Source organism: Corvus cornix, chromosome 2 (assembly GCF_000738735.6).
Source record: "Corvus cornix cornix isolate S_Up_H32 chromosome 2, ASM73873v5, whole genome shotgun sequence".
NCBI lineage: Eukaryota > Metazoa > Chordata > Aves > Passeriformes > Corvidae > Corvus > Corvus cornix.
The window spans coordinates 20657258-20685101 of record NC_046333.1 but is presented as its reverse complement, the minus strand read 5'-3'; the positions used below and the strand labels follow the sequence as shown (position 1 = coordinate 20685101).

Genomic DNA, 27844 nt, shown 5'->3' with positions numbered 1-27844 from the left:
GTACCTCTAACACCTCTAGCAAAAGGAAGAATAATTTTACTTTCAAAAGGAGGCAGTGGCAGAATTCACTTCTTGTACCAAAATTCAAGACAGTTCAGCACACATGAAACATATCACAGTAAAAACTTGTAGATTTTGGGTTTAGGTACATCTATTTTTAAGTTTACTGAGAACAGAATCTGGCAATCCCAGAGTAAGTCTAACTTACCTTATTTTTTGGATTGGATGTGTTCATTACGCTTCGTGTTTCCTTGCCTGTGTAAATAACAACACCAATTACAGTTCCTGAAAAACAAACAAACAAAAACCCAGAGGTGTCAAGTAAATAAGAAAAAAATTTTCCAAATTAAAACTTGCACTAATTTAGTTCCCTAAACAAATCAATTGTATGAAAAAGCTCCAACATTTATGCATAACACTGTGAGTGCTTTTTTTCAGAATATACAATGAAGAATCATTTTAACTTCTGCAATAAACACCCATAAAGATGATAACAGGCTTTCCTTCTTTTTTATGGGAACAGTACTTCCAATGGAACGGGTTAAAAACTTGTACTTGAACTTAAAATTTCCTCCAACTGTTTTCAGCAGTTAGGACAGCATAAATAACTGCACAGGGAATAAAAAAATGAGTAAAGTGGTGCTGAACACATCATACACCAGTTGCCTGCTACCTCTGCCATCTATAATGACGTGAAATCTGGTTCAGCCAATTAATTACTTTGATAGAATGTCACACAGAAATATTCTCTTTATTAGCTTATAAAAATGATCCCCAAGTTTTAATTGTCTTTTAGTCAATTTTTACAGCATGGTATAGGAAAATTTGGCTTCAGCATCACTAAGTAAATTTTTATATTAAATAAAATTCTATTTTTTTATTAATATGCCACTATACCACTTTCTTGCATTAAGAAAAACCCCTTATTTCTATTACTTTGTTAAGTGACCTGAAATGGCTTTATGGCAGTACAAGCAATAACGTGATTTTTTTGGTGGTCACTATGCTATAAAGAAATAATAAACATAACTATTCAGAAACTCCCTGCTCAGAAAACTTTAAAAAAAGTAGAAGTATTACATGTTTGTCTGACATTAACCTAACTTGTCTTTGGCAATCAGAGCCACAGTAAGATCTGCTACCACTACTCTTGTAGCATAACAGGTCATAAAAAATCAAAGAAACACCCAAACACAAAAAAGATGATAGTGAAAGACATTTGCAATAAAGATGATTGCATTTACTCAAAAATAAGAATGTGTCCTGGTTTAATTCCAGATGGCAACTTGCTTTTATGCAGCTGCTCACTCACTTCCTCCCCAGAGCACCAATGATGGGATGGGGAAGAGAATAAGGAAAAAAAAAAAAAAAGAAAATAAAACCAACCAAGCAACCAATCCTTCCCCTCCAAAAAAACCCCCACCACAACTCATGGGTTGAGATAAGAACAGTTTAATGATTGAAACAAAGTAAAACATAACAACAATACTAGTAATACTCATGATCCTATTAATGATTATAAATACTGTAATGAGAAAAAAATCCAAAAAACCCCGAAGACCCAAGTGAAGGAAGTGATGCATAGTACCATTGCTCACCACCCATTGATCAATGCACAGGCCACCCCAAAATTCCTCCGATAGTCACTAATCCATAATTTCTGAACTCTTTCTACTGTCCCCAACCAATGTCCACACATCCCTTCGGGGTACTTTATTTTGGAGTGATCCTGAGCTGACCTCTGTTTAATAGTCAGCTGCATAAAACTAACCTACTGGACAATACTCTGTAGGGAATTTCCTTTTGCACACTTCAGCAACCTCTGCCTTTGTTGGGGTCTCCTCCCCTGCCATGTAGCCCTGGGAGAGGGGCCCTGGGGGGAGGCACGGGGTTTCCCTGCCCCTGGTCACCTTTGTTTCCCATTGGTTGGTTTGGGTTCCCTGATAACGCCAAGGTCCCTCGGGTCCCGTGACTGGAGGTGTTCCTGGGCAGAGCCCCGGCCATGCGGCTGGAGAAATAAAGACCTCTGAAACATCTACCACGAATCTGTCCATGTATACTTCGCTTTCCATGAGACTCCTGGTTTGATATATGCTTGTTATAGTAATCCCTGCTGCAACATGCCTTCACAGGTGTTTAGTTTAATAGAAGTTGGGGAGGACTCTACATTCCAGATGGCACATTTCTACCAAGTTTCGCCTGGCTAGGCTGCTGCAGCTCAGAAAAACAAACTGTCCTACTTGTCTCGTATTTTGCTCCTTGAAAAGTTGGTTTCAAAGGTGAAAGTCAGATAAATTCCATTTTGACTACTGAACTTAGAGCAGAATTTTGGTTAGACCTGACTAAACTGCTGCTTATAACAAGTTGTTTATCTAAGTCTTTAAACTTTCTGGTGTTAGCACAATATCAGCGGTAAATAAGTATTCCTTAGATCTGAAGTACATTGGTGTAGGGAACTCCATCCCTAGTTTCAGTGTTGTCCCACAGTGGTCACACCAGGGACAATTCTGGTGTCCAATAAAATGAACTGAATCCAATCTGGGATTTCTGGAAGCACAGCTGTACTGCAAGCCTCAGCTTATTAAAAGCAGTGACTCATGGATCTTTATGTACGGGGCCTCTGCAAACTGGGTCTCATGTACACTGGGCAGTCACTGATTGGTATGAGTGGAGTGGTTAATGAAGGGAAGAGAAGTTACAAGGTACCACTAGAACAAACATGTGGGCCAGAAAAAAATAAAAGCAGACTTGTGAAGAATTAACACACAAATATTTAGGCATACTCTGAATCTGGTGTGTGATCATATAAATTTTGGTATCTCCGAAGCACTACATGAACCATAGAAAAACCAGGGTGCGCTCAAATTAATTAAAATCGTATGTAGGAGTTGGCAGAAAATACTGCTTTTGACAGCTGTGCAGTTATATAAATTGTCCTGATTTTATCTGAAGTTACTTCACAAGACTGACACCTGCCAAAATGATGACGAAATTTCATTAATACAAATCTTCTCTTCATAGGTATCTCAGCAGGTTTCTCAGAAAGCTGCATTATCTTTTTCAGCATTTGAACCACACTGATCATTACCACAAGTGGAGAACAAAAAGCTAGAGTCCATACTGTAGTGGACCTTTTGAGGCATTTTAAAATTTAACTGCTGACTTTCCTCTCCCCTTTCTGAAATGAAATCTACTGAAGCTTGCAATAAACACAAACACCACAGTCACTGATGCCACAGGTACATCTGATTCGAAAGAGAAGTAATTTAATTGAAGATAAACAAAGAGGTTTTCAGAATACTCAGTGGTTTAAATTATTTGTTTTTATTTAAAAGTGTTTCTCCAGGGACAGTAGTTTTTCAAGTTTTCAGTAACCAAAATTGCCTTTCCTTCAGGCACTGTTATTAATTCCACAGTGGTAATACAGATATTAAGAATGACAGAGACTCTGTGCCTTACTGCTACTTTTTAAAAACCTGCTGGAATGTTGCCTGTAAGTAGAAAAGTCAGAATATTTTTTCCTATCTCACTTATTAAAGAATAGCAAAAGGATGACTGCATGCTTTGGACTTGAGAGAAAAGCTTTTGATTTCCGTCCCTGACAGAGGCTTCCAGTGTGATCCAGGCATATTAATCTTTGTCCTTTCTAGGGTTAGGATAAACATCATACAGACAGTCACCAGATCTCTGTCAGAGCATCACAGCAAAGGGCAGAAAACTCTGCAGATTGGCTATCACTAGGAATCTCCATTTAAATATCTAAACTATCAATTTTGAAACTAGGTATATATTAGGTGTGGTAAAATGCATTTTTTCCCCCATTAAGCTTATTGTTATTCTAAGGGGTAAAGAGACATACTAAATCCAAGGAAAGTAACCGCCTTCCAAATGTACAAATTCGAGTAATCTCACTCTCCTAAACATTATATTTTGATATAAAAATGACATGGAATAGTTTATTCTTGAGTTGTTTGGAATTACACAGTTTTGTTGAATCAATTTTTTGGTTCCCAAAATTCATGAAGAAAAGTCTTAAATTATAGCAAATAATTTTCTTGTCACTTTTACTGCTCTAGCAATAGGTGCTTTTTTTTCTCTGTAGAATCCATTACTGTAATATCCTGATATTTTCATGAGCTTTGGCAATCTGCATTCAAGATGCATTTGATAAGATTCTTTGAAGTCTTTATACACTTAAATTTACTGTTACTGATCTGCAAAATTATTGATTTGTGGTCTCTCTCTTCTAGAACTGTCAGGCCATCAGCAACCAGAGCTCAAGTTTTCTGAGGTATTCCCCCACATAATTCCCCAAACACTTTTCCCAGCCTAACCTTGACCCTCTGTATCACCTTGACAAATAGCAATGGCATCTATCCTGGACATAGTGGGCTATCCTACCTGATGCAATCTGTTTTTTGTAATACGTCAAAGAGGAGTATCAGGAAATGCAGCATCTATTAATCACAGGGAGGAGAGCCCCCTCACCCAACAATTGTCCTGTATGTCCTATGCAAAACCATTTTTAAAATTAAATAAGGCTTTGTATCTGCAACTCAGGTGCATATTCCTTTCCTGGGCATCAGTGATGTAGCTCTCTGTCTCCACTCCTGAGACTGACACCATCAGTCAGTAATATGTCAAGATAATAGTGCCAGGTGGACCCACAACACTTCGCTAACAACCTACAAGGGGGTTGGCAAGGGCATAACAGGGTCCCAATGAGTAACAAGTTTGCTTGGCTTAGTAACAGATGATGACTAGGCTGCTTAGAGAGCACAGGAGGAAGCAGCCTTCCAAGCTAGACTGCATTAAAGACTGTCATACCGAAGAGCCTTAGGGTAAACGAAGAGATGTACAGGAAACATTGTGGGGCAGAACTCTACCCCCCACTACCTGGACACAGGCCTCAAACCCCCTCTCTTGAACCAAAGTGGAACAGTAACAGAATTATTAGGCCTTGCACACAGACATCACAGACTTTCTCGGTGAAAAATACCTGTGTGTAACAAAACCATGTACCTAGAGACTAAGGACACTGAAATCAGATACAAGTGTGGGTGAGGTAGCTGTCTACAGAGTAGAAAAACTGCAGACTTTCACATGCTATGGGCTGTTTATTGTTCTGTTTTCATGGAATCCTAGTGTCACTTGTCTGTAGAAGCTATGCACAAGCATAATCTCCCACTACATTCTTCAGATATAATTAAGGGCTGTGACTGATCATAGTAGGGAAGGGAATGCAGAGATGCTTGCAAACTTTTGTAGGCAGAGTCACCCTTTGATACCCTTCCACAGCAGGTTTAAGCAAGACAGCTTGTATGTGCCTATAATGCAGTCAGACAGTGACCAGTATTTTTATTAAGATTTTCAGTTGTCACAAATCTTGGAAATTCAGTTACAAAGTCTACTTTAAAAAAAAAACCCAAACAAATTTAATTACCTTGGCATCAAGTGTTATAACTTAGTTACGTACATTCGACTTGGAAGTGAGATGGAAACAACTGAATGATACATCAGTTATCAACCAGATCTAGAACATTTAATTTTAACAATTTGCTAGATATTTTACCTTATGGTCTTCCTCATGACTATATGCACAGTGTACCTCTAAGAACTCATAAATGCCTTATTAGATAAGCAACAGACTGAAGGCAATAATTTCCTACTTTTTGCTAAAGGGCTAATCCTATCAAATGCTAAAATTACATCCACAGAGGTCCTGAGTAATTCATAAGATCTGGATTTTTGCCATACAGGACAAGGAGCACTTACATGACAGAAGAACATTACCACTATATTAAATTGTAGTTAATACATGAAATGAGGTAAGTGAAATGAATGATATGCCAAAGGTTAGATATAATTAATGTCACAAAATCAGTTACCGAAGGAAATTATTTTTCTCTGGTACCTGAATTCAAGCTAACTTCTGTATGCACACCATGAAACCATTTTTAATTTCTTGATCACATTATTTTTCCCTTCAGAAGGGCTTGCAGTCTTGAAGAGCCATTCAATATTTTTACTTTGTATTATTCAGTGAGTTTGCCCTTAGTCTGCCTTAAAGTCTTATTCCAATGTTCAAAACTATCTTTCAACAAGAGAATTATCTTATGTTTTTCTACTGCCATCATTAATAATGAGCTAAAGTCCTTCATAAATAATTAAACTTTCACAAGACACCTCAGAAGTAAAAACCCCAAACTTATCTTAAGGTACAAATTTTAAGGAGCACTGTTTCCATTAATATGGGTGCCAACTTTAGGTAGCAGATCAAGAGCAATCAGTCAATAGCTATACTTCTAAACAAAATCATCTACCATGGAAATGAAAACATGAACAGCTTTCAATTAAAATTCAAATGTACTGATTCAGAATTACTGACTTTGCAAATGCACACTCTGAGTGTAGTTTTCCTCCATACTTAGAGTTGAGGAAAAGCAAACTCAAACCAAGTTTACACAGTATTGAAATTTATAACTCATGAGAAGTGTCTTTCTATACAAAGTTAAAGATCTTGGCTACCTAAGTTAAAAACCTGAAGACAATTTTAGGCATTGTCCATGAACAGTTTCAGTGAGAATAGTTTTCCAGTGCAGTCAAACCAAACACCACTAAGAATCAAAGAACATAACTATCTTTTCAGCACTTGGGAAAGGAGCGGTCAGTCACAGACTCCTTTGCTACCTCCTCAGAGTTAATCTCTTCCCCACAGCCTTCCAGCAGGCCCCTCACTGATGTAAGAAGTCTTCATAGCAGGGACTTAATTTATAATTTAGCTGGAGAGTTCTTTACTTTCTTCCCCTTTCTTGGCTTTTCCCGGCTGTTCAGATTCCCCATCTTAAATCCTAGTTCTCTTCAGAAATGATGCTCTCCCAATTCCTTATTTTCAGTCTTTTCATGCAGAAGAATAACCACAGTCCTTTTGACTTTTCTTACATAGAGCAAAAATGAAAGAAAATAAATTTCTATTCTAAAAACCAAAAAGTTACAATGGCTTAAAGTCTGAATACAGCATCTAGGTAATAATGTGTACTCATTTATAGTATCAGGGACATATATGAAATGGTACTAATACTTGTAATTTTAGATCCCAGTACTTTAAAATTACGTAACTTTATAACTTATCTATTCTTTCTGATTAAGATTTTGCCTAATAGGAGATATTAATCACAGAGTATACATAAAAGAAAAACTCCTAAAAAAAGCAAAACCACCCTTGCTTTTCAGCAGGGAAAAGCATACACTGTGAGCTGAACAGAGCACCTTACAACTTGAAGTTTTAATTAAATCAAAAAGGTCAGTGACTTCAGTGGGCTACAAGGGACTGCACTACTGAAAGAGCAAAATTTAAGTAAAAAAAGCCCCAAGCTATTAAGAGGGATTAAAAATGTATGAAAATATTTTGAGCAGCATGATGAAAGTAATGGGAAAGCAGAAAAGCAACAGTTTAATAGTCTGGAAGATAAAAGTATTTTACAATGTGAAATATTAATAGCTTTTGAAAAATAAGGATACACTGACATGGAAGTATTTAGACACATTATCAGCTTTGTATTGCAGCACTTACCCGAAGCAACAACAGTGCTTGCCCATAATGTATTTTCTATGCTTAGGCTTTCATGAACTGCAGGATCACTGTCCTCCTGTTAAAAGTAAGAACAGCTAATAAGTAAATCACCAGCACAAAAAATTAAGAACCATGTCAAACCATCTGAATAACTGACACAGGATCCTTGTATCCAAGCTTGCATCCTTGTATCAATCACTGTATAACAGCATTCATTGCACATACACAGACACAAATAACTTTCCAAAAAGTGAAATCATGCTTGAAGTTCATATTACTTTTATCCAATCATACTAAAAGAACTAGTCAAAATTATTTTCGAAGTAACATATTCTTTTCCTCTGATATATCAAACTGCAGAACAGTATGTTATAGCATGCAGTTAAAATGAGTCATGAACAGTAACTCCCAAAAATTATCACCATGTTCTGTATTTAAATAATCCATAATTCATATAGTAAGTTATGGTCATCATCATTTTTTGCACCTGATCAACATTATATAAACTTCAGGGAAAAATATTTAGACTTCTAAAACGAAATGCAGTCTTGTATTATCTTACCACATACTTACAAAATACATACTTCTTGGGAAAATACTTCCAATAGAAAACTGCTTCCATGATTACTTTAAATTTCCCCTTTTCTTCGTCCCCTCTGTCCTCCCAAGACATAATGATCCACAGATTGTAAACACACAATCTCTCATAATCAATTTGGAGCATGTACAGATTTGTTACTCATTAGCAGCTGTAAAATGTGCTGTTTACAACTAAAGGAAACTTTAGGAGGTAGGATAATCAAGCGTATTTGATCAAATTACAGATTGGTGCTAAACATTTTGCACGAAAGGGGGGACGACATTTATCAAAGTACACAGTAAATTCTACATATTGTCAATAATCAAAACTATGCCCATTTTTCATTTCTATTTTGAAATCACCAAGCACAGGATGAGCTACATAGAAATTTCTGTTTCTAAAAAAAGAAAAATCTCCAACTAAACACATAAATTTTTGTGCGTACATCAAGAGATCCCTATATAGCAAGGAAACTATACTTCTTGTTCTCCTAAGCGAGGAAAAATCATTGTTTAAAAGGCATGGAGAACCATTCTGTCAAGAACAGAGGGGAAGAGAGGGATGATATGGAATTAGCCCTTAGAAGAAAATCACAAGTTTTGAATCAAGATCCATATTCTGACGATCCTGGGATTAGTTCAGTTGGTTAGGCCATGGTGCTAATTATGCCAAGGTTGTGGCTTCAATCCCCATTATGGGCCAGCCATTCACTTAAGAGTTGATGATCTTTATGGGTCCCTTACAATTCAGAATATTCTTTGATTCTGTGAAGAATCATCCTTGTTCTATAAGATTAGCCTTAAATTAAGATAAAGGGGAATTATTTTTTGATTCTTACCCAAGGAATTAGTACTGCAACAATTATTTGCTATACTCCTAACTCATAATGCTTAGATTCCTGGTTTGATTTACAATCGTTCCCAAATTATTTGGATTCTGTGATGATTTCTGTGTTTATTCCAAACAGAAAGTAAAAAGAACTGGAAAATGTTCAAAAAGAGCAATAAGGGAGGTCAACGTAGCTTCCATACTAGATATGACTGAACAAACCTGACCTCTAATGGGGAATATGACAGACATCTATGAAACAGGCACCTAAAAAGGAAGGATAGATAGTGCTTGTTTTTACTGAAGAAGAAAGAAGTCATAAAGTCAGTAAAATTAAAATATAGGCAATCACTCTTAAATATGTACTTAACCTGTGCAACTTCCTCCTATTTGAATGTTAAAAGGTTACATAGGTTCATGGGTAAGTTTAAAGAAGGGAAATTCATTGCAGGTTACTTAGAGAAACCAGCTTTAACTCAGGAAGTTCCCACATCTTGAGTTAAGAGACAGATGACACTTTTCAGGAGGTACTACCGTGTCCTTACTCTAGTTGTATTCTCCTTCCCAGCACTCTGTTTCTGGCTATTGTCAAGAACAGGATACTAAGCCAGGTAAATCTTTTGTTTTCCCTTATTCTTCAGTTAGCAGATTTTGAGACTGTGAATTGTGAAACTCTTCCATATTACAAGAAGAAATCAAAAGCCCTGTGATGACTGGGGAGAACTGACAACAGCGTCAGGAAAAAGTCAGTTGTCCAGTGTCTACCACTGTGAAATACCTTTTTTTATGTAATTCGAAATAGGAAAACATCACATGAGCTCTCTCTCCACTCATACTCATCACAGAATGGTCTGGTCAATCACTTATCTTCTGCTTATTTCATTATGATACTTTTATGTCTTTATACCCTCACCTAACATTTTCAGCTTTCTACGGTTCATTCCATTTCCCAAATACCACCACCTTCCATGCCCAAACAGATTATGACTTAACCTTATTTTTCTTTTCTCATAAGTTACTCAAATGAAAAATATAAGGTGCATTTATGGGTAATGAGTTTAGCTGTTTCACACTACTTTTATTTCTACTTCTGGAGAGATGGTAGGGAAGCAGCGGGAAGGACAAGAACTGCAATTCCTGAGTAAGACCAGACAGGTGTTAAGGAGAAATTTCTGCAAATTTTCTGACACAAACAGAACAATGAATGTTTCGGATAAATGAAATCCATCACTCGCTCTCGTAGCAGAAATTTGACATACAAGGGCTTCTTTGTCCAGCTGACAAAGTTTCCACTTAAGGTCTGCTGGGTTGAATTTCATTTGGCAGCTGTATGTTTATTGGTCTTTGAATTCTGAATTAATTTAATTACCAGAATAGTGCAGTTCAGTATTATATTCATGCTTCATATTCAGGCTCAGTTTTTTAATCCGTGTACATCACTGATCATAGAGGCTTAAACTGTCTACAGTTCTTATTCAGAAATTACTCTGTTGCTCTTGCATGTGCAGAGAAAAAGGAAAGATGATCAGTGAAATAAAAATTGAATATATCCTACTCTCAGCCCTTTCATAATTGATTTCATAAAGTCCTTCCATGAATTCATAATACAGCTGACCAAGGATCATGACAAATTTCAAGGAGTCATTTAAAAGGTTACAAAGCTACAACTTTTTAGAAATTTTTGTAAATAACAAGAGAGACCTTTGAGACTAAACACCTAATCCTTGAGTGAACCAGTGTACCACTTCTATTTGACCTTTTCTAGCTCTGTTCCTGCATTACAGCATGCAGTACAACAACCCCCATCAACTTTTGTAGGGAAGCAGAATACACACTAATTAATTTACTTGAATCAGTGAAAGAGATTCCTTCCCCACACCAACCCCACAGTTAATTTTTCTGGCTTTGTTCCTCTTCCTGCCATGTGTTTTGGACAGGGTCAGATTAGGTTCCACACGTTAGCTCCCTAGTCAAGCTGCCTGTATAGCTGTTACTGCCAGCATAAGGAAGGGGAGTCAAAAGGAGTAGCAAAACAAAATACCATTCCCTTCAGTGGCAACATAAAAGTAAGCCAGATTGAAGTGAACACAACTATTGCTTCAAAACAGGTAATTCTTTAACAGCAAACGTGAAGTAAAAAAATGACTTAACGTTCTCTCTACTAAAATACAAGACTTATCCAAGAAAACATCTGTATAATTAGCATCAGGCCAGAGATTCTATTCAGAAATGAATACAGCTACATGCACCAGGTTTTGCATCAGGGTAGTTTTTTTTTAAGCATGTGACAAGATGCTATATTGGAAAAAATTACATATATTATATAACATAGTTCTGTACCATAGTAAAAAAAAAAAAAAGCTTATTGAAGTAGTTGAACTAAACTCAATGGGCATTTGTTTTCTAAGATTTCTATTAGAATATAAAAAAATTAAGATATATTCCCAAAATAGATGAAGAGACTATGGGGACAGCACAGAGCTGCAATATAGAAGAACTAAAAGGAAAATATTCATAAGGGAATAGTGAAAGAAGAACCCAAATTTAAACAAAAAACAGCCAAGGTTAAAAGCAAGAGAGACTTTCCATGATTCTATACAGAGTAAGCAAAGGTTAAATAATACTGGCTATGCCAATACACACTGATGTAATGCTCCAGAGTACCCTTTAGGCTCTAACTGGTAAAAGTTGGGTTAAGAAGTATGGTTACTGTTTATTGTCTTTTTACAGATTTTCAGCATTGATAAAATAGCTCCCTCATTTATCAAGCCTACAGAGGAGCACCAGACAGAAGAGAAACTCTAGTAGTTATATCTGTTTACATCCTTGTTCTGTACACCATTATTTAAAAATAAGCTCAGCCAAGACATGGATGATGCCCTGAGAACAAATAAAGCTATCTCATAAATTTCCACAAAACACTAATTTAGTTCATCTATTGTGTTTTGATAGGTTGTCTTAGTAAATGTGAAAGGAGGAAAGGAATTAATTTATGCCATTATTTAAGGGCCAGACATGATCATGCAAGGACTTTCATGCACTGACTGCACGTAACACACCAAAATCCATGGAGAACAATGGAAAACAACTTCATGTGAAGCTGGCAGATATCAGTAGAGTACAGCAAAGCTTTTATGCCTCTTGACATGGTTACGCAGGTGTTCTGCAAAAGGTATCTTCTGTCAGCTCTCAGGTTTTTTGTGGATAGATTTGTACTTAGAACTTGCTCACTCATAAAAACTCCAGCGCCATGCTCCCAAGTTTCTGGTTTGTTTTATGGATGCACACTTTGAAATTATCTAAGTTTGTCCTTTACATTGTTAGTACTCTGTCTCCATAATGGGGGGAAAAAAGAAAAAGAAAAATCAATGTGCTATTACCCTGTCAACCTACCCCTGGAAGAATTCTTTGAACACCAATGCTTAAGTAGAAAAAATGTATGCATTAGCATCACTAAGCACACTAATTTTTTTTGCTTTAACATAAAATAGAAATTAGATGCAAGAACGGATTTATTGTAAGAAGCAAGGGCTCACAGCAAAAGCAGAAAGATAAATCAGTAAACATGTGTCCTAAAACAACATTTCACAATGCAGAAGGTACACCATTAACAAAAACCAACCTTCAAAAAATATCTAATGTGATTCACTGTAAACTAAATTTGAGGGCAATGCCCTCAGATGCTTTACACAGAAGTTCAGTGTAAACTATCCTTCCTATTGAAGCATCCAGAAAAACATATATGCAATCCTGAAACCATAAAATGCACCACAGTTATTTACATATATCAGGATGTTTGAATCATACAGCTCTTAAGACGTGTACAAACAGAACCTGCAACACGGATGATTGTGATGATTTCCCAATGTCTCAATTACTTATACCAGAGTTGTTAGATTCCAAAGACTTCAATATATATTTAGGAAAGCGCACAGTCACTAAGAGGAATAATATGAATTTACAGCTGTTAATAGAAGTTTCGTTTGAACAATTGGTCAATACAAGGTTTAAGTAAACACTGTTGCTTGCTGCTTTAGAAGGTGTGAACAAATGACATTTACTTTGTAGGCAGCATGGACTATGTAACTGGTATAAATTGGTCTTTGAGAGCCAGCAACTGCAATATCTCATTCATCAGTGTATTTACAATTGTGAACTGGAATTCCAATTACAGAAAAAAATCTATTACCTATTTGAGTCACGGGTAAAAAACCCCTTCTCTTTACCTCCCCAGCAGTTAATTCTATCAAATTATTTTAGAAACAAACTATCAAGAGGAATGAGTCTAACACCACTGAGTTTGGCTAAAATAAACAGAACAATCACTATATCTGCTAACATACTGCTACAAAGCTGTAAACTTATTTTAAAAAAACTAATTATGACCTATTAGGACACTGCTTTAAAGGGTCAACTTTAGCAGGCCTCCTTTTGAAAATAACAGAAACAAGTCACAGATATTGCATTGTTATTTTCATAATCAGTTTTGAATATAATTATCTCTGGGGAAGAGATTCAATAAAAAGCTCCCATAAGTAGTTAGTTTTATTTTAGTTTTTGAGAAAACTGAACTTTGGAATTACAGCAGAAAAAGCACACTTTTATTGCACATAAACTAGCAGATGCATTGTCTCAGGCTACTGTTATTATTCAACTTGTCAGTTTTTGACATATGAACAATACATTAGATGCCTGGAAACAAAGTATACTGTTCACAAAGAGTTTCACATAAAAAGATTAAAGTGATGTCAACCAACAAATATTCAACTCTCCAATTCTGATTTTTTCAGATATTCCTTATGCATTAGCTTTCTGCAATACATGTTTAACAGGATATCTTCTATATGAAGTATTGTCATGGCAGGAAAAAAGGAAAAAATAATGCTGTAAAGCCAAGGAAAGATCTGATACAATGTTGACACTAAGTGTACATTTCACGTACACTGAGGTACTAAATAGGGAAGTAGAACTGTATTTACATACACTACTTACCCGTGTGAAGGTACCCTCAAAACTGTGGATATCCAGCTGTGGCTTCTGAGCATAAACATAAGCATTGATTGAAAAGAGATCCTGTAAAACAGATAAATCTACTTAGTATTACTTAAACTTAAATATAATAATGTATTTTGAAGACCTGGTAAAGATTCCAGTTTATGACCCCCACCAACCCACCTGAAACTAAGGTCACACACTTTTACCCGACTAAGAAACATGGTGTTTTTTTCCAGTACATCTTGCTATAGAGGAATCAGATTCAAGTTGATATCCTAAATGTGTTGATAGTTCAAAGTAAACTGGTTTACATTTATAACATGACTTATATATTTTATCTAATTTGTTTTCTTTTAACAACCCCATTTTAATTAGTAATAGTGTAATCTTAAAATATTTTCCAGATGTTTGTTCTTTTAAAGATAAAGTGGGGGAGGGAGAAGGGATGGTTTGTTTGTTGGTTGGGTTTTTTTAATGAAACTGGAAAAAAAAGTACTTTTCCAGCAAGGACAAAGCCAACTGAGTATAAGAGGAAACAATGAAATTGATTCAAGTTCTCTTCAATGCTCTAGCACCTCTGTGAAAACTCCATAAGAAAACCCCATCAGCTTCAGGAAAGCCTGGCTACATCAACAGGATTATTCAAATGTTTAAAGTCAGGTATACATCAAAACTATTCTGATAAAATTTGATCTAATATATGACAGTATACTGTCACTACTCATGACAATAAACAATCCATGGATGTTCCTATCCTAAAACTAAGAAGAATAGGAAACTCCTAAGATACTACTCTATAAATAGATGGCAGTATAGTATAAACAACAACAAAAAAGTGATAAATCTGAGGAGTGTTAGATCCTAAGAGCTGTCCCTAGAGGGCCAGGGAGGTTCACCTTAAAATTCTGAAACAATTATTTCACCAGATAATTGTTCTAAAACATCCACCTTCCACAGAAAGAATACTACAGACTAAAACCCTGATACAAAGAACTTTTTTCAATCACAAAACCAAACTTTTTGCTGCTTTTTAGATGGTCAGGACCAACAGCAGCTAAGAGATTTCAAGAGGAGTTGACCATTCATGCATGGATCCACAACAACCCAATTTCTACTCTGGAGAGGAGCAGATGCTTGATACCAAGTCCAAGTCGACCAAAGAATTCTAACCTCTGATCAAATGCAAGGTTGTACACCTTCCCACTGTATGTAGTACCTAATTATTTGGGTTATCTCCATCCTTTATTACTAGACGAATGTTGCAAAAGGCTAATCAAACACCATCTCTGGGGACCAAATTACACAGGTACAATACCCTGTTCATGCTAGCTAGAATGTGCTGCCTTCAAAAGCAGAATTAATTTCACAGCCTCTTTCATGGACATATAACCACATCTTGGCTCAAATGTTACTTTTAAAAGTAGGCCATTATTTTTTCCCCATAATTTTGAATGTAAGAATGTTTCACAATTTGAACAGTACAAAAATTAACTAAAGGTGCAGTTATCCACCTGTGTTAATGTCGTAAAGCCCAACATATTTATATCATTCAGTTTCTCTGATACAATAGCTAGATTGATGAATATCACTATTTTTTTGTTTTTCCTTATCAAAATGAATGTTTTCTTAAAATCTAATGTACATTTATGAAATATGTTTGACTAGTTTAAAAATGTGTAGCTCTATAAATAATGCATTTATATTTATACTCTGCAGACAAGAACTCTCTCATAGCTTGCAAAAAACACACACACTTTATATTTCATATGGTTTTAAAAACATGAATGAAATCTGAACATTGAATCTCACAAATTATCTTTATCTTAAAGCACTAGGCATTTACTGAAATCTTTCACACAAAGTTCATTCATTGCATCCTTGTTCTTCCAACGTACTTTCAACAGGTTCACGAGAAATAATTCATATGAAACTAATACACATGTAGTGTCCTATATCGTCATCATTCACTTCTTTCCAATCTGTTATCACCTACAATTTAGCTAATCCAAGCTATTATGTGCTTTATTATGCAAAGAAAAATAAAGAGTCTCTCAGTAGCGGATAGCACAGAAGAAAACTAATACCACACACATACTCATACACACAATAAAAACTGCTAGTGAAATGCGTCAACTTCTCTCTTTCCAAAGAACGCCTTAGTGGGAAGCAAAATTAAAATAAAAGAAAGTAGAAATATCCACCTTTTTAAAGTAAATTGGCATTTGTACAGTAATGTATTTTTCTGGTTTCTAATCTTTCTATTTTTTTCTACTGTGATGTTGTCCTTTGTTACATTTCAAATGTAAAAATTTCTATCTACCACACTCCTTTGGTATCTTTTTATGTTTTAGTTCCCCTTTTGTATTTCTGATTTAACACCTAAATTTTTGTGTTTTCCTTTTTTCCTTTTTGAATTTCAACTCTGAAACAAACTTACTTATCTTTGTGAAAAACTGAGATCTGCACATTCCCTGACCATTATTTGCATTACTCTGAAATGCTACAAGCTACAACTCGCATAGTATTCCAGAAGTGTGTGGGATTTTTTTCCTAAAACTAAAAATAATGATGCTCTGGGGGAAATCTAGGGTGTTAGCCCATTGGCATTTCATTAATGAGTACCAGAAAGACATAAAACCATATTACTTGTGCTCAGTAGACTTCTGAAGTACTTTTTTCATTAATAGGGTAAAGAAAAGAGTTAAAGATTCTTATTTTCTGTAGCCAAGTGTTCTGTACTCCAAATGGACACCATTCTCAGGCCAATAAAATACAGTAGTTTTATAATACAAGGTAAAGACACAAAAACTTGAAGAATGATACAGTTACAGAAGACAAATTTTCTATGTACTCCATTCAACAACCAGCAAAGGTTACTGTAATACAAAGGTGTTTCTTCACCGAGTGCTGCTTTTCCAGTATGGAAGCTGTGAATTTCTCCTCTCAATGTCCTGAAAGAAGTCATGAGGGTGACTTTAAGAGGAAGACATCAAGATTTGTAAGCAACAGTACATGTAAATATCATTTCTGGTCAATTGGCAAGAAAAATTTTACCTTGTTAGGTTATGTCATTGCTTTCCCTTATATAAAAGCAGGGGAAAGGGAAATTACCTTGAACAAAGGATTTGATTCTATTGTTTTTATAAAAGGCAACTACTTTTTATTAATGATTTCACTAATGGGGGATTTGTGAAACTCAGCTTCAATAAAGACTTATTTTCATACTAATACATTGAGCTGCTGATTCACTGAAGTCAAATAGTTCTACTGATACCTTCAATGGAAACAGTATTCTACATCTAAAATTACATCTCTTTTAGGATGCAATAAGGGCAAATGACCTTAGTTATTTTCTTAGTCAAGACAAAAAACACATTTGGGTGGGGATTTTAACAGTTCTAGATTTAAAAAAAACTACATGAAAGGCTTGAATCTAAAGTAAAAAAATTATTCTTATATAACAGTAGATGAGATTTTTCTTAAAAAACTGATATGTATTTAATTATCTCATACTTAAAAATAATAATTGAGAAGAATGCATTTCATCCTTCTACACTGCAAGTCAGAAAATGACTTTGTGATGGTACAATAATGAAAACGTTCTCTTTTGCATTTCACAATTTAAAAATCACCACAGTTATCAATAACATAGAAAAATCTCCTCTATTAGGTCAAGGGCAACATTTGTTCACCTTACTTAAAGATCATTAAAATACATTCTTAATCATAACATGCAGTTCATTGCAAATAAAATTGCCTTTGGTTCAATAAAACTAATTAAATGTAAATGGTATTGTTTACTGCTGTATGGATCTTCTGATATAAATCAGCAAGTCACCATTTATTTAAAATTACAGTGACCTCACTGCTGTTAATAAATATAGCTGATCACACAAGGTAAAGAAAAATGCCTCAGAACTCATGTATTGCCAGAACTGTCCCACCTAGTACTATGAAACTGCAAGAAACCTAATCTAGGTGTTACCATATTTGCTTCTCAGCCATCATTAAGTGACTTGCTGAAATTTTAATTCTCTGATCACATTAAGTGCTTTAGAAAGACAATGAAATCTGTACCGATTGTCTTGGTGGTGTCATCCGTTCTTTAAGAAAAGCTCTGAAGGTCTGCAGATTTGTTTTGGGTGTCACAGTGGCTAGGATTACAGTGCTGCTCTGTTGACACGGCTGACAGATCATGCCAACACAAGATACTCACTCTCCTACCTGAAAGGAGGTTGTAGCAAGGTGGGGGTCAGTCTCTTCCCCCAGGTAACAAGTGACAGGAGCAGAGGAAACGGCCCCAAGTTGTTCCAGGGGAGGTTTAGATTAGATCTTAGAAAAAAATTTCTTCACAGAAAGCGTGGTCAGGCTGTGTGTTCAAAAGTGTTCAAAAGGCCTGTGGATGTGGCACTTGGGGACACAGTTTAGTGGTGAACACAGTGGGGCTGTTCACCGGATTCAACAATCTTAGAGGTCTTTTCCAACCTTAATGACTATGTTTTTACACCTAAAGAAATCAAAATGAGGGACAATTACAGAGAGTATCTTCTATCCAACACAACAGCTAACTGTTCATAGTCTATTTTATGTTCAATTTGCATAAATTATATTTTTTAATTATTAAAAATATATTTCAATATGGAAGTATGAACTGTGAGTCTCAGCTTTGAAAGTGCATCACGCACTCGTGGAGAAGCCACTGTAGAGAAGCCACTGTGGCAGGCACGTGTGATGAGTCTCTGGAATACTGTGATCCACCCGGCAACACCCCGAAACGTTAGCCCACGGGCAGAGAGAGCAGAGCCGCAGGGACTGTGCCCCGCTGCCCCGGTTGGCGCGGGTTCTGCCGGGGAGAAGCAGCCGGGTGCTGGCTCATCACATGGCCACAGGGATTTAACCTTGGGAGCCGGGGATTGTGTCGCCGTCCCGAACTCCCGCAGCGAGCTGCGAGGACCGGGTCCCGGCGCGGAGGGGGCGAGCGGCAGCGGCGGCCCGGGCCCCGCGGCCCTCACGGCCGGGTTAGGAGCGGGCGCGGCGGGAGCGCCGAGCGCCCCACGGCTGCTCCCGGGCACGCAGCGGCACGCGGGCCGCACTGCCGGACACTGCAGCGGGACGGGTCGCTGCACGATCCGCCTGGCATGCTGTACAGGAAAGGAACCCAACCGTGTAACTATAAAGACATAATTCTGGACACTGCATTTTGACTTCTTGTAGGGCCCACATAAAAATATAGCTTATTGACTCTATTATAAAGCACAAAATTTATACTTACAGTAAAATAATTTCATAATGCTATTTTTTGTTAGTTTGATATTCATAGCTTGCTTAGACCTCCATACCAATCTCTGAAGTTGTCTATCCACAGAGTTTCTTTACATGACTGATATTCCTGCGTATCACTGTCATTTGAGTAAAGGTAAAAGTGTCTTTGCAGAAATCCAAGAATTACCAATGTGCTTTTCCACAGGAGTGGAAATAGTATTCTGCGATAGGCACTGAGCATTGTTTTCTGTGACAAATATGAGAACCCTTTAAAAACCATTTACATTTGGGTGCATTAGGCTACCATTCCACCAATGTAAGTCACAGACAGATGGGGCTTAGGAGCAAAGTAGATGTATAACATGAGCACTGCAAACAGTCTAAGACTTGCTAGGAGCAGCCATTTAAAATGAGCTCAATAAAGAACCACTAAGTGTAAGTGGTTTGACCAAACCCCATAGAACAGAAGTTTCGAAGTATTTTAGTTTAGTTGGCAGGAAGTATTACACCCAGCGTCAGTTACTTCAGGATGAAATGTCAGCTTAATGCAAACAAAGCCTTGTCTAGCAAGGGTAAGTGCCAATAACTGAGTGGTGTGAGAAAGGGCAGAGGCACATCAACTGCTTGGTGGCTTTCATATGCTGCTGGTAGCCAGGAAACATGTGTTAAGTGGAAGCAGCTCCTGATTAACCGCACTTATGATACAACTCAGGTTATCACCTACAGCTCAAGAGGGAGAGTATAAAGATCTTGCAAGAAGCCCAAATCAGTTAGAGTGAGGTTAACAGCTCTAAGTGGAAACAACTAAGGAAGAAATGGTTATTATATTGTAGAGTTGACTCCTCTGTATTGTTTCTAAGATGCACAAATAATTTCCTGGTGATATCTTGCCTTCACTCCCCTTCACACCCAAAACAACCACCATCTGAAGCGAACCTTCATGTCGGCAAGACAACGAGGCTGCATGTCCCACCACTCAAATACAGACATCCCAACTTCAACCACTTCTGATTTACCAGTCTAAAAAAGTACAATCATTTAGTTTTCCAAATCATACTGCACAGATTTAACCATAATTTTGTATTATCTCCATAGACGCTTAATGCTTTGTCAAGTCTATTGATAATTGTTTAAAAAAAAATAAAAATCAAAGAACATAATATAAAAATTACAGTACAAAACCTTCATGCTCCACCTAACATGAAAGCTAGAAAGCTAATTCCATACTTTCTTCCTAACAAGAAGGGAAAAACTTCAAACATGGAGTTGGATTTTTAGGAAAAAAAAAGTTAATGAAAAAGGTTTTTTTCTTTTCCAAAGGATAGGGCAGAGAAGCCTCTGCATTGTAACTTTTTCCAGATTTCATCAGCCTCAGTACACCAAACTGTCTAATCTCAAAACATCAAAATTATAACCAGCAAATAAAACTCTGAGGCAGTGCTTTGCACAGTATTTGCAACTGTGGTCAGTGATGTTTTCAAAAAAAAGACAAACAAAACATAACAGCAAAATTGAACATGTGTAACCGTTGGAAAAGTACTACTAAATTAAAAATAAATGAATAAAAGCAAGATAGAAAGTTGACTGTATTTTAGTCAAACACATTGCATCTGTCTCGAATTTGTATATGATTTTCTTTTAATGAGAGAACATGAGAAGGCCATGATTAAATGTTAAGAACTACAAGAAAAGCCTTATTACAAATACCAAACTGCAGGTTACAGAATATTTGTTAAAGTCTGTTCTTGGACCAGAACTCATGACCTGAAGCCTAACTTGGCATCTGTTTGGCATGACCAACCTTTAGTTCCAAGCCTTGTTCTCAATCCTCTAAAGTGCAATGTAACTACTTTTTCCTTCTCCTGTCACTTGTGAAACCAATAGTCAGATATGAACACAGGAAAAAACCTCTCCTTTTTGCTAATATGAGTGTGGCAGCAACTCAATTTCTGGAAGTGTAACTGCAGAACACCTGCTAAGATCTGGCACATAATCTAATACTTTTCCTATTGAGATGCAATATAAACAGTCCACTCAAGGTATATTTGCCTTTAATAAAACACCTAAAAGATTTAGTGTCAAAACACCAGAAATTCTGTAGAGGTAAATTTCCACAAGCTTGTCAATTGAATATGTTGTCAAAGGAGATCTCCGAATACCAAGCCAACTTGCCAGTGTTGTGTAACAGCAAGCTTTCCCAGTGCAAGGGAAATAATTCAGCTTCTTGGTAAAGGAGACTTTTATACAATTTCACATTTGCTTTTGTAGGTATGTGTCTATTTTGGATGTGTATATATACATGCACACACACCTGTGTCCCTTTTCATGATTTTAGATTTACTTGTGACACAACACATATATGCACTCAAAAGATACCCACATTCAGGCCACTCTTAGAGAGCCCTGCTTGCAAGAACCTGCACATTGCTCCTAGTCAGACCAGAAAGAATGCTGACAACAAAAAGCACTTCACCTTCCAGGAGCAGACTATTGTTTCCCAAGCTCACAAGTAAGTGATTAAAGCAATGGTTCCTGAGACAAGAATAGTTTGCACTTGCAGTCTAACACTTGGTTGAAAACACTGTAACTGTGATTTGCTTCTAGAGAGTGTGAATCTCAGTGTGGACAACACCGAGAACCACTAAGTTAAAAGATAAAAATCCAATTCTGACTCAGTTTCTTTTCAGTTGGAAAACCTGGAATATTTGTGTAACCAACTTCTTGTTCAGCATCCAGTGGAATATCTGTTGTCTTATTTATTGTAAAAACTAAGGCGCCGGTAACAGGTATTTTTCAATACTTACGTAACTGTAACAATCTTTTAGATAACAGATAAATATATGCACATATAGAAGATAACTTAAAAGCAAAGAGAATGCTTACCCCCAAAGCTGGCAATCTTTGTGTGCAACTGACAGCAACCTTCAGTTTCCAGTCTGTTTCTCCATCCAGCTGGTCAGTTCGAATGAAACATGAACCTTGAAGTTACAAAGAGACATCAAATTATTATTTTAATTTCAAAAATTCAGTTTGGGTTAAAACATTTAGAAGCGTGAAAACAACACAATTTACAAACATTTTTAAATAAATGTGCAACGTATAAAAGGATTTGTATTTTGGAGTGTTTGTGTGCTTTCTTCCAGGAATGGTTTAGATATCACACAATTTACTAGTTTTTCCAATAAAATTAACAATATGTCTGTTTATGAATGGAGGTAGCTTCTATTTTACAGGTTTCTTCAAAGTTTCTAAACAGGATTTCAAATGTTATCATCATGAGATACAACTCCAACTGGAGTTGAAATAGGTTTAGTTTTATTTCTTCATGCAATTCTGTCACTTGTACAATTCCAACACAACAGAATAATTAACTGATGCCTGTGATTTTTTTTCTCCTTGCTGGTATGACATCACAAACTTTCATTGCTTATTGTCTCCTGGCTTCTCTGAAAAAAAAATGTAAATAAGTCCTTAACATGGACAGCATTCAAAACAACGTGGATCTGAATGTACTATACTTAAAATAAGTAATTTTGAATCATCTGCAACAATCAGTGATCCAAGACTAAAGAAACCTGTCGACACATGCAAAGTACTTAAGATATGAGGGAAGCTCAAGATACAGACTGACATACACTGAAGAGAATCAGTGTGCTGTACAGACAGAAGACCAGTATTGAAGGAACAGAAAACAGAGACCACTGCAGAACCTCCCCTCACCCCCATAACTAGTTTGATACTGTCAAGTCTGTAGTATTACATACATTATTAATTCAAGATGCAAAAAAGACCACACAGAAGCATTGCAAATCTATTAAAAAATACAAAATTAACTACCATTCCTTTTAAAAAGGTGGTAAAATCTTAGCAACACTCTTCACAATTGCTACACTAGAGAAGCCTTAAATATTTCTGAAGTAGTATTTACAATTTCCTTTATACTACAGCTAAACAGTATACACTATTGTTACTGGGTGCTATGGGTGTGAAAAGAATAGATTTTACAAGTTATTCATAAATTTCAACAGACATGTATATAAACACACCCATATTTCCTTCTGTATTTCAACCAATCCAATAAAAACTAAGGAAGTAATTTTACCCCTAGAAGTGATGTGGTAGCAATTAAGTGGAAGGAAACACTGCAAAGGAGTTTATCCAGGTTTGAGTCTTATGACAGACAAGAAGAGAGTCTGCTAGAATGTGTCAAGGCAGTATGTCAAGAAAGGGTACCTACCAGTGAACATAAATTAAGAGGGAGATTATTCTATAGGACACGTGGACCCTGGTGTAAGTAAAGTCTAACAGAACATAATGGTTTATCCATCAAAGCCTGCAGATTAAGCAGTTTCATGAGCTAACCATCTGAAAGGACATGCATGAGAGAGAAGTCACCTGAAATTGTATCTGACTAAAGGGTAGCATTTTTGCACAACAGACTCGAAAGGATCTTAGATGTAACATGTAATCTTAATATAAATATAGCTGTTACATGAAAGCTTCTTTCATGTAACAGCTATATTTATATTAAGTGCATTGTAAATAAACAAACCTTTAAATGTTAATATAAACAGCTCTCAGAAAACATTATCACAACTAAATTTCAGCCAAAGCTCAGAGATGCAAGCTACAAAGCTGTGTCTGAAGTTCTTGAAAAGCTGGTTTTAAATTCTTAACAGAATTCTTTATGGATTTTCTTCTAGAAATAAAATACTATGAAGCACTTTTTGAAGAGTCAGTGACATCCATTGCATTATAATAAAGTGTGAAGTACCTAGGAACACCTAGAAATATCATGATATCACCGCACTTTCTGTCCATGGCATAGATGAGCCTACTCTCCATCATACTTTTCTTGTACAAGACATTTCATGGTTCTCTTTACCCTTGCTGTCAATGGTTGCTCTCTTGCATCAATTTCATTTAGAATTATACTATAGATCAATGCAGTTCAAGACCAGTGTGGCTGCTGTGAATGGTTGACTGCACATATATTCATTTAATAGAGCTCACACTATGACATGTATTGGCCAGCTGCATTTCCTCTTCACTTCAGCAGTTAATTTCATCAATAACTTATCTCAATAGCCTGTTTCCCTTTTATCCAGAAAAAGGGACTGCTTTCTGCCAAGTCAGCTTTCAATAGTGATCACAAAAGCAAAACCGAAACAATACAATCCTCTTCTCTACCTCAAATATTGCAGTAGATTTGACTAAGTAATTTCACTTATTCTCTAAAATAACTTGGCTTAACTAAGCTATAAACATGAAAGATTAAATATGTAATTAGAAAGTATAAAAACAACTCTTCACCCCTACCAAAAACCTTGAATTTTTGTAAAACTAAATATTCCCCACTGTGTATTCTGTGGAAGCCACATGTAGCTTAACTTTGAGAAGTATTTGAGTCAGCAGTACACAAAACTTCTAAAATTTAGAGTCTTTTGAAAAAAATAAGTATTCTCATTTTTTCATTTTAAAATGCTTGGAAGCATTGCACCCTCCTCCCCCAGTCACAAAATTAAAACCAAAAAATCCCCACAAAAAAGTTGTAAAAATCATGTTACATACTTCAGCAGAATGCTTTAGGCCAGTGTTAAAAACCTCTTAACATTTCTAACCTGAATATGACTTGCCAGAAAAAAAAGAAATCTCCAAATGATCTATACATGTCAGGAGTTGCATTCCTTCTGAATACAGAAATAACTCTTGAACCTGACAATTATTTTACAGCACACACAGAATGAAATTTTTTAACGTTTGTGCTCCTTTAAGGACACACCATTAAGCATTTTAAGTATTTACCAATCAAAAGTAGCTGTTTACAAAAAGAAAAAACTAAAAAAGAAAAAGAAAAATTTAATTACACACTGGACATGAGAAATTTTCATAAGGCTATGTATAAAAAAGAATGCACAAAATTAAAACTTTTACTTTATACAGTGAGGGACTCAGATGCTCATTTCCCATAACTATACAGTTGTTCAAAATTAGTAGACAAAGTTGTACATTGTGAACATCTGACTTATTTCCATCATTCAAGTGAAAATTTTGGAATTATCTGAATTAGAATTTAAGGTTGATTCAAGGAAATTCCACTGGGCCTAAATAGCTTAATCATTAATCAAAAGTGGTGCAAACTTCATAAGCACATTTAAACTACTTTACAGGTATGTAATATTTATTTAGCCTAATCAGCTGAAGACAGTCAGAAATCACTGTAGAGCAAGTGCATGCAAGGTGGTGCCCGAGTAGCAACTAAACTGATTTTTGAAACCATTTCAGTTGAAACTTTCAAACTTGAATGCTTAGGAAAGTCCTGGGACTACAATTCTGGTTTGCTGGTTTAGCAAGAGCTCAGTTATTTGAGTCCTGTCCAGAATTTACCCTAAGGTTGCTTTTCCATGGAAAAACCGCCCCTCAATACAAAAGATAAAAATAATTTTAAGAACTTGAAATTATGTAACTTCACATTATAAGGATACATTGATAATAATTAACAGACTTCCTACTTATGTTTGAGATGTTATGGATAAAAATATCTTTCGTTACAGCTGTTTTATGTGCTAGTAGAATGCTGAAGAAAAACAATGTTTATTTCAGTAGCTTTTATGGTGTTTTGAAATAGAGATAAAAAAGTTCATCTATGATGGCACTAATTTAGGGCCATGATATGCCTGGCCTAGCTTTGTCAAACAAAGGTACTGTTAATATCAAGTAAGCAGGAAGAATTCTCCTTCCTCAGTGTGTGCTGGACTTAAGGCTTCAGTCAGAACATACCTGAAGGACGTGTACGCATCAAATGCTTCTGGGAATGGTGTACATGTGCACATGCATCAGTGACCCACCTGCCTCTAGGAATCCTGAAGAAAAGGGCCCTAAACAAAAATTTTCAAACTAAATACAGATCATCCTTCGAGAAAGCGGTTTTATTTTCACCTTAAAAAAAGTGCAGGAGAGAGGAAAAAAAAGGGAAAAAATTCTTCGCCAAACCAGAAAGGGAAGCTTCTTAATCAAGTAAAACACAATTACATCATAAGCTTTCTCTTAGTTAATACTATGCACCATCATCAGATAACCTAATCTACATTTTTTTTTACTACTGACCTTGCTAATCATATTTTATGCATTAATTTATTTATATGTGGATGTCTTTAAATTCTTGAAATTACAGTAATGTATATGAACTTGTGTTACTATCAAGGACGTAAATTTTATTTTTACATACATACTCCAGAGTATTAAATACAGTTTATAAAATAGGCTTCTGAGAACAAGCTATTACTTGGGATGTTACATATTTTCTTAAATGTATTCTAGCTTCTGGGCTTTATTAAGAAAGTCACTCAGAAAAGAAAACTTGGTGTGTATTAATTAAATTATTTGTTCCTATTTTATTTGATTTGGAAATGTTGTTTCTGTTAAGCAGAAAGATGGATAATTTCTCCTTAAAACAATTAGCTTAATATTCAGTCTGTTTAACAAGTAGTTTTTATAGAAAGTGTATTTAACACAGGAAATCCAAAATAGAAGTATTGACAGACTAAGAGCAATTACTTCACAAAAGTAAAATAATTTATTCAACGTAAAATTGCATCGCCTGATTTTAATGGAAAGCTGTAATGAAAAAAAAATCATGTCATCTTAATTACATTGGGATTTAATATTTGAAATACATGTAGAAAGGAAATCTCAACAGTTGATTTCGTTTGCTGCAGAATCAAACCTTTGTTACATTACATACATTCCTGCATATCATAGACATTTTTCTTTCAGAGATGCTTTAGGCAAAGACTGTTCTGTTGTATACTACTAAACTTTTCTTAGTAGCCTAGTAGTGTCCTTAAATAACCAGGCAGACACAGAACATCCTACCATTTATACAAGTATGACCTAATGTTCTTTGTTAGGCAGTAATACTCTTGAATAATCCTAGACTGCATAATTGAATCCAAATACCTCAAAATGCATGCATTGACTCACAGAAATTCCGTGCAAATCAGACTGAAAATGGCAAGCAAAAAAGTTCAGGTAGAGTAGCATGATGAAAAGAAAGAGCTTTCTCTCTGCTTCCTTCTTGATCATGAAGTCTACTGGCTTTGTTTTTACAAAGAGAAGGTTGGAAAATATGCTAATACTTAAAGCTAAAATATGCTAATACTTGCTTTCCAGGACTGGCCATGTTTCTTGACAAATAGCAACATGAGAAATTAAGATGGTTTTTTTGACATAACAAACTTAAGTATCCAACTTGTCCTGTGTCCAAACTTAATTTTCATTTCCTAGCTCTTGGCCGGAAGAAGGGTCTGAGAAAGCAGTTCTAAGTCATGAGGTGAGATACAAGAGGATTCTCAATTCAGGAAAAAAACCCCACTAAGGAATAACTCATTCTGACTAGCATTAAAAAGCGACAAAGTAAATGACACATTATAAAAGGAGTTCCACACTGCTATCCTTCACTTTTTCTGCTCTTGCTTTGAGCAATCACTTAGAGCAGATCTTGTCTTTGACTATTCCTTTTTAATCAGCATTTTACAAGTGAAATTATTTTTTTAAATATTTCCATTTTTAGATTTCACAAGTACATTCAAATCCCTTCCACAGTC

At 35.9% G+C, this 27844-nt stretch overlaps 1 protein-coding gene across 3 annotated transcripts in view; it reads right to left on the bottom strand.

Moving 5' to 3' along the window:
• Window positions 1–27844, bottom strand: part of ATP9B (ATPase phospholipid transporting 9B (putative)) — a 168796-nt gene that overhangs the window by 69098 nt on the left and 71854 nt on the right. For all 3 annotated transcript variants that reach the window (XM_039571307.1, XM_039571298.1, XM_039571302.1), the window contains exons 8-11: window positions 22122–22216; window positions 13974–14054; window positions 7574–7649; window positions 209–285 (exon numbers count right to left, since the gene is read on the bottom strand). In XM_039571307.1, coding sequence (XP_039427241.1) covers window positions 209–285; window positions 7574–7649; window positions 13974–14054; window positions 22122–22216 — 329 coding nt within the window. The remainder of the gene's footprint in view (window positions 1–208; window positions 286–7573; window positions 7650–13973; window positions 14055–22121; window positions 22217–27844) is intronic.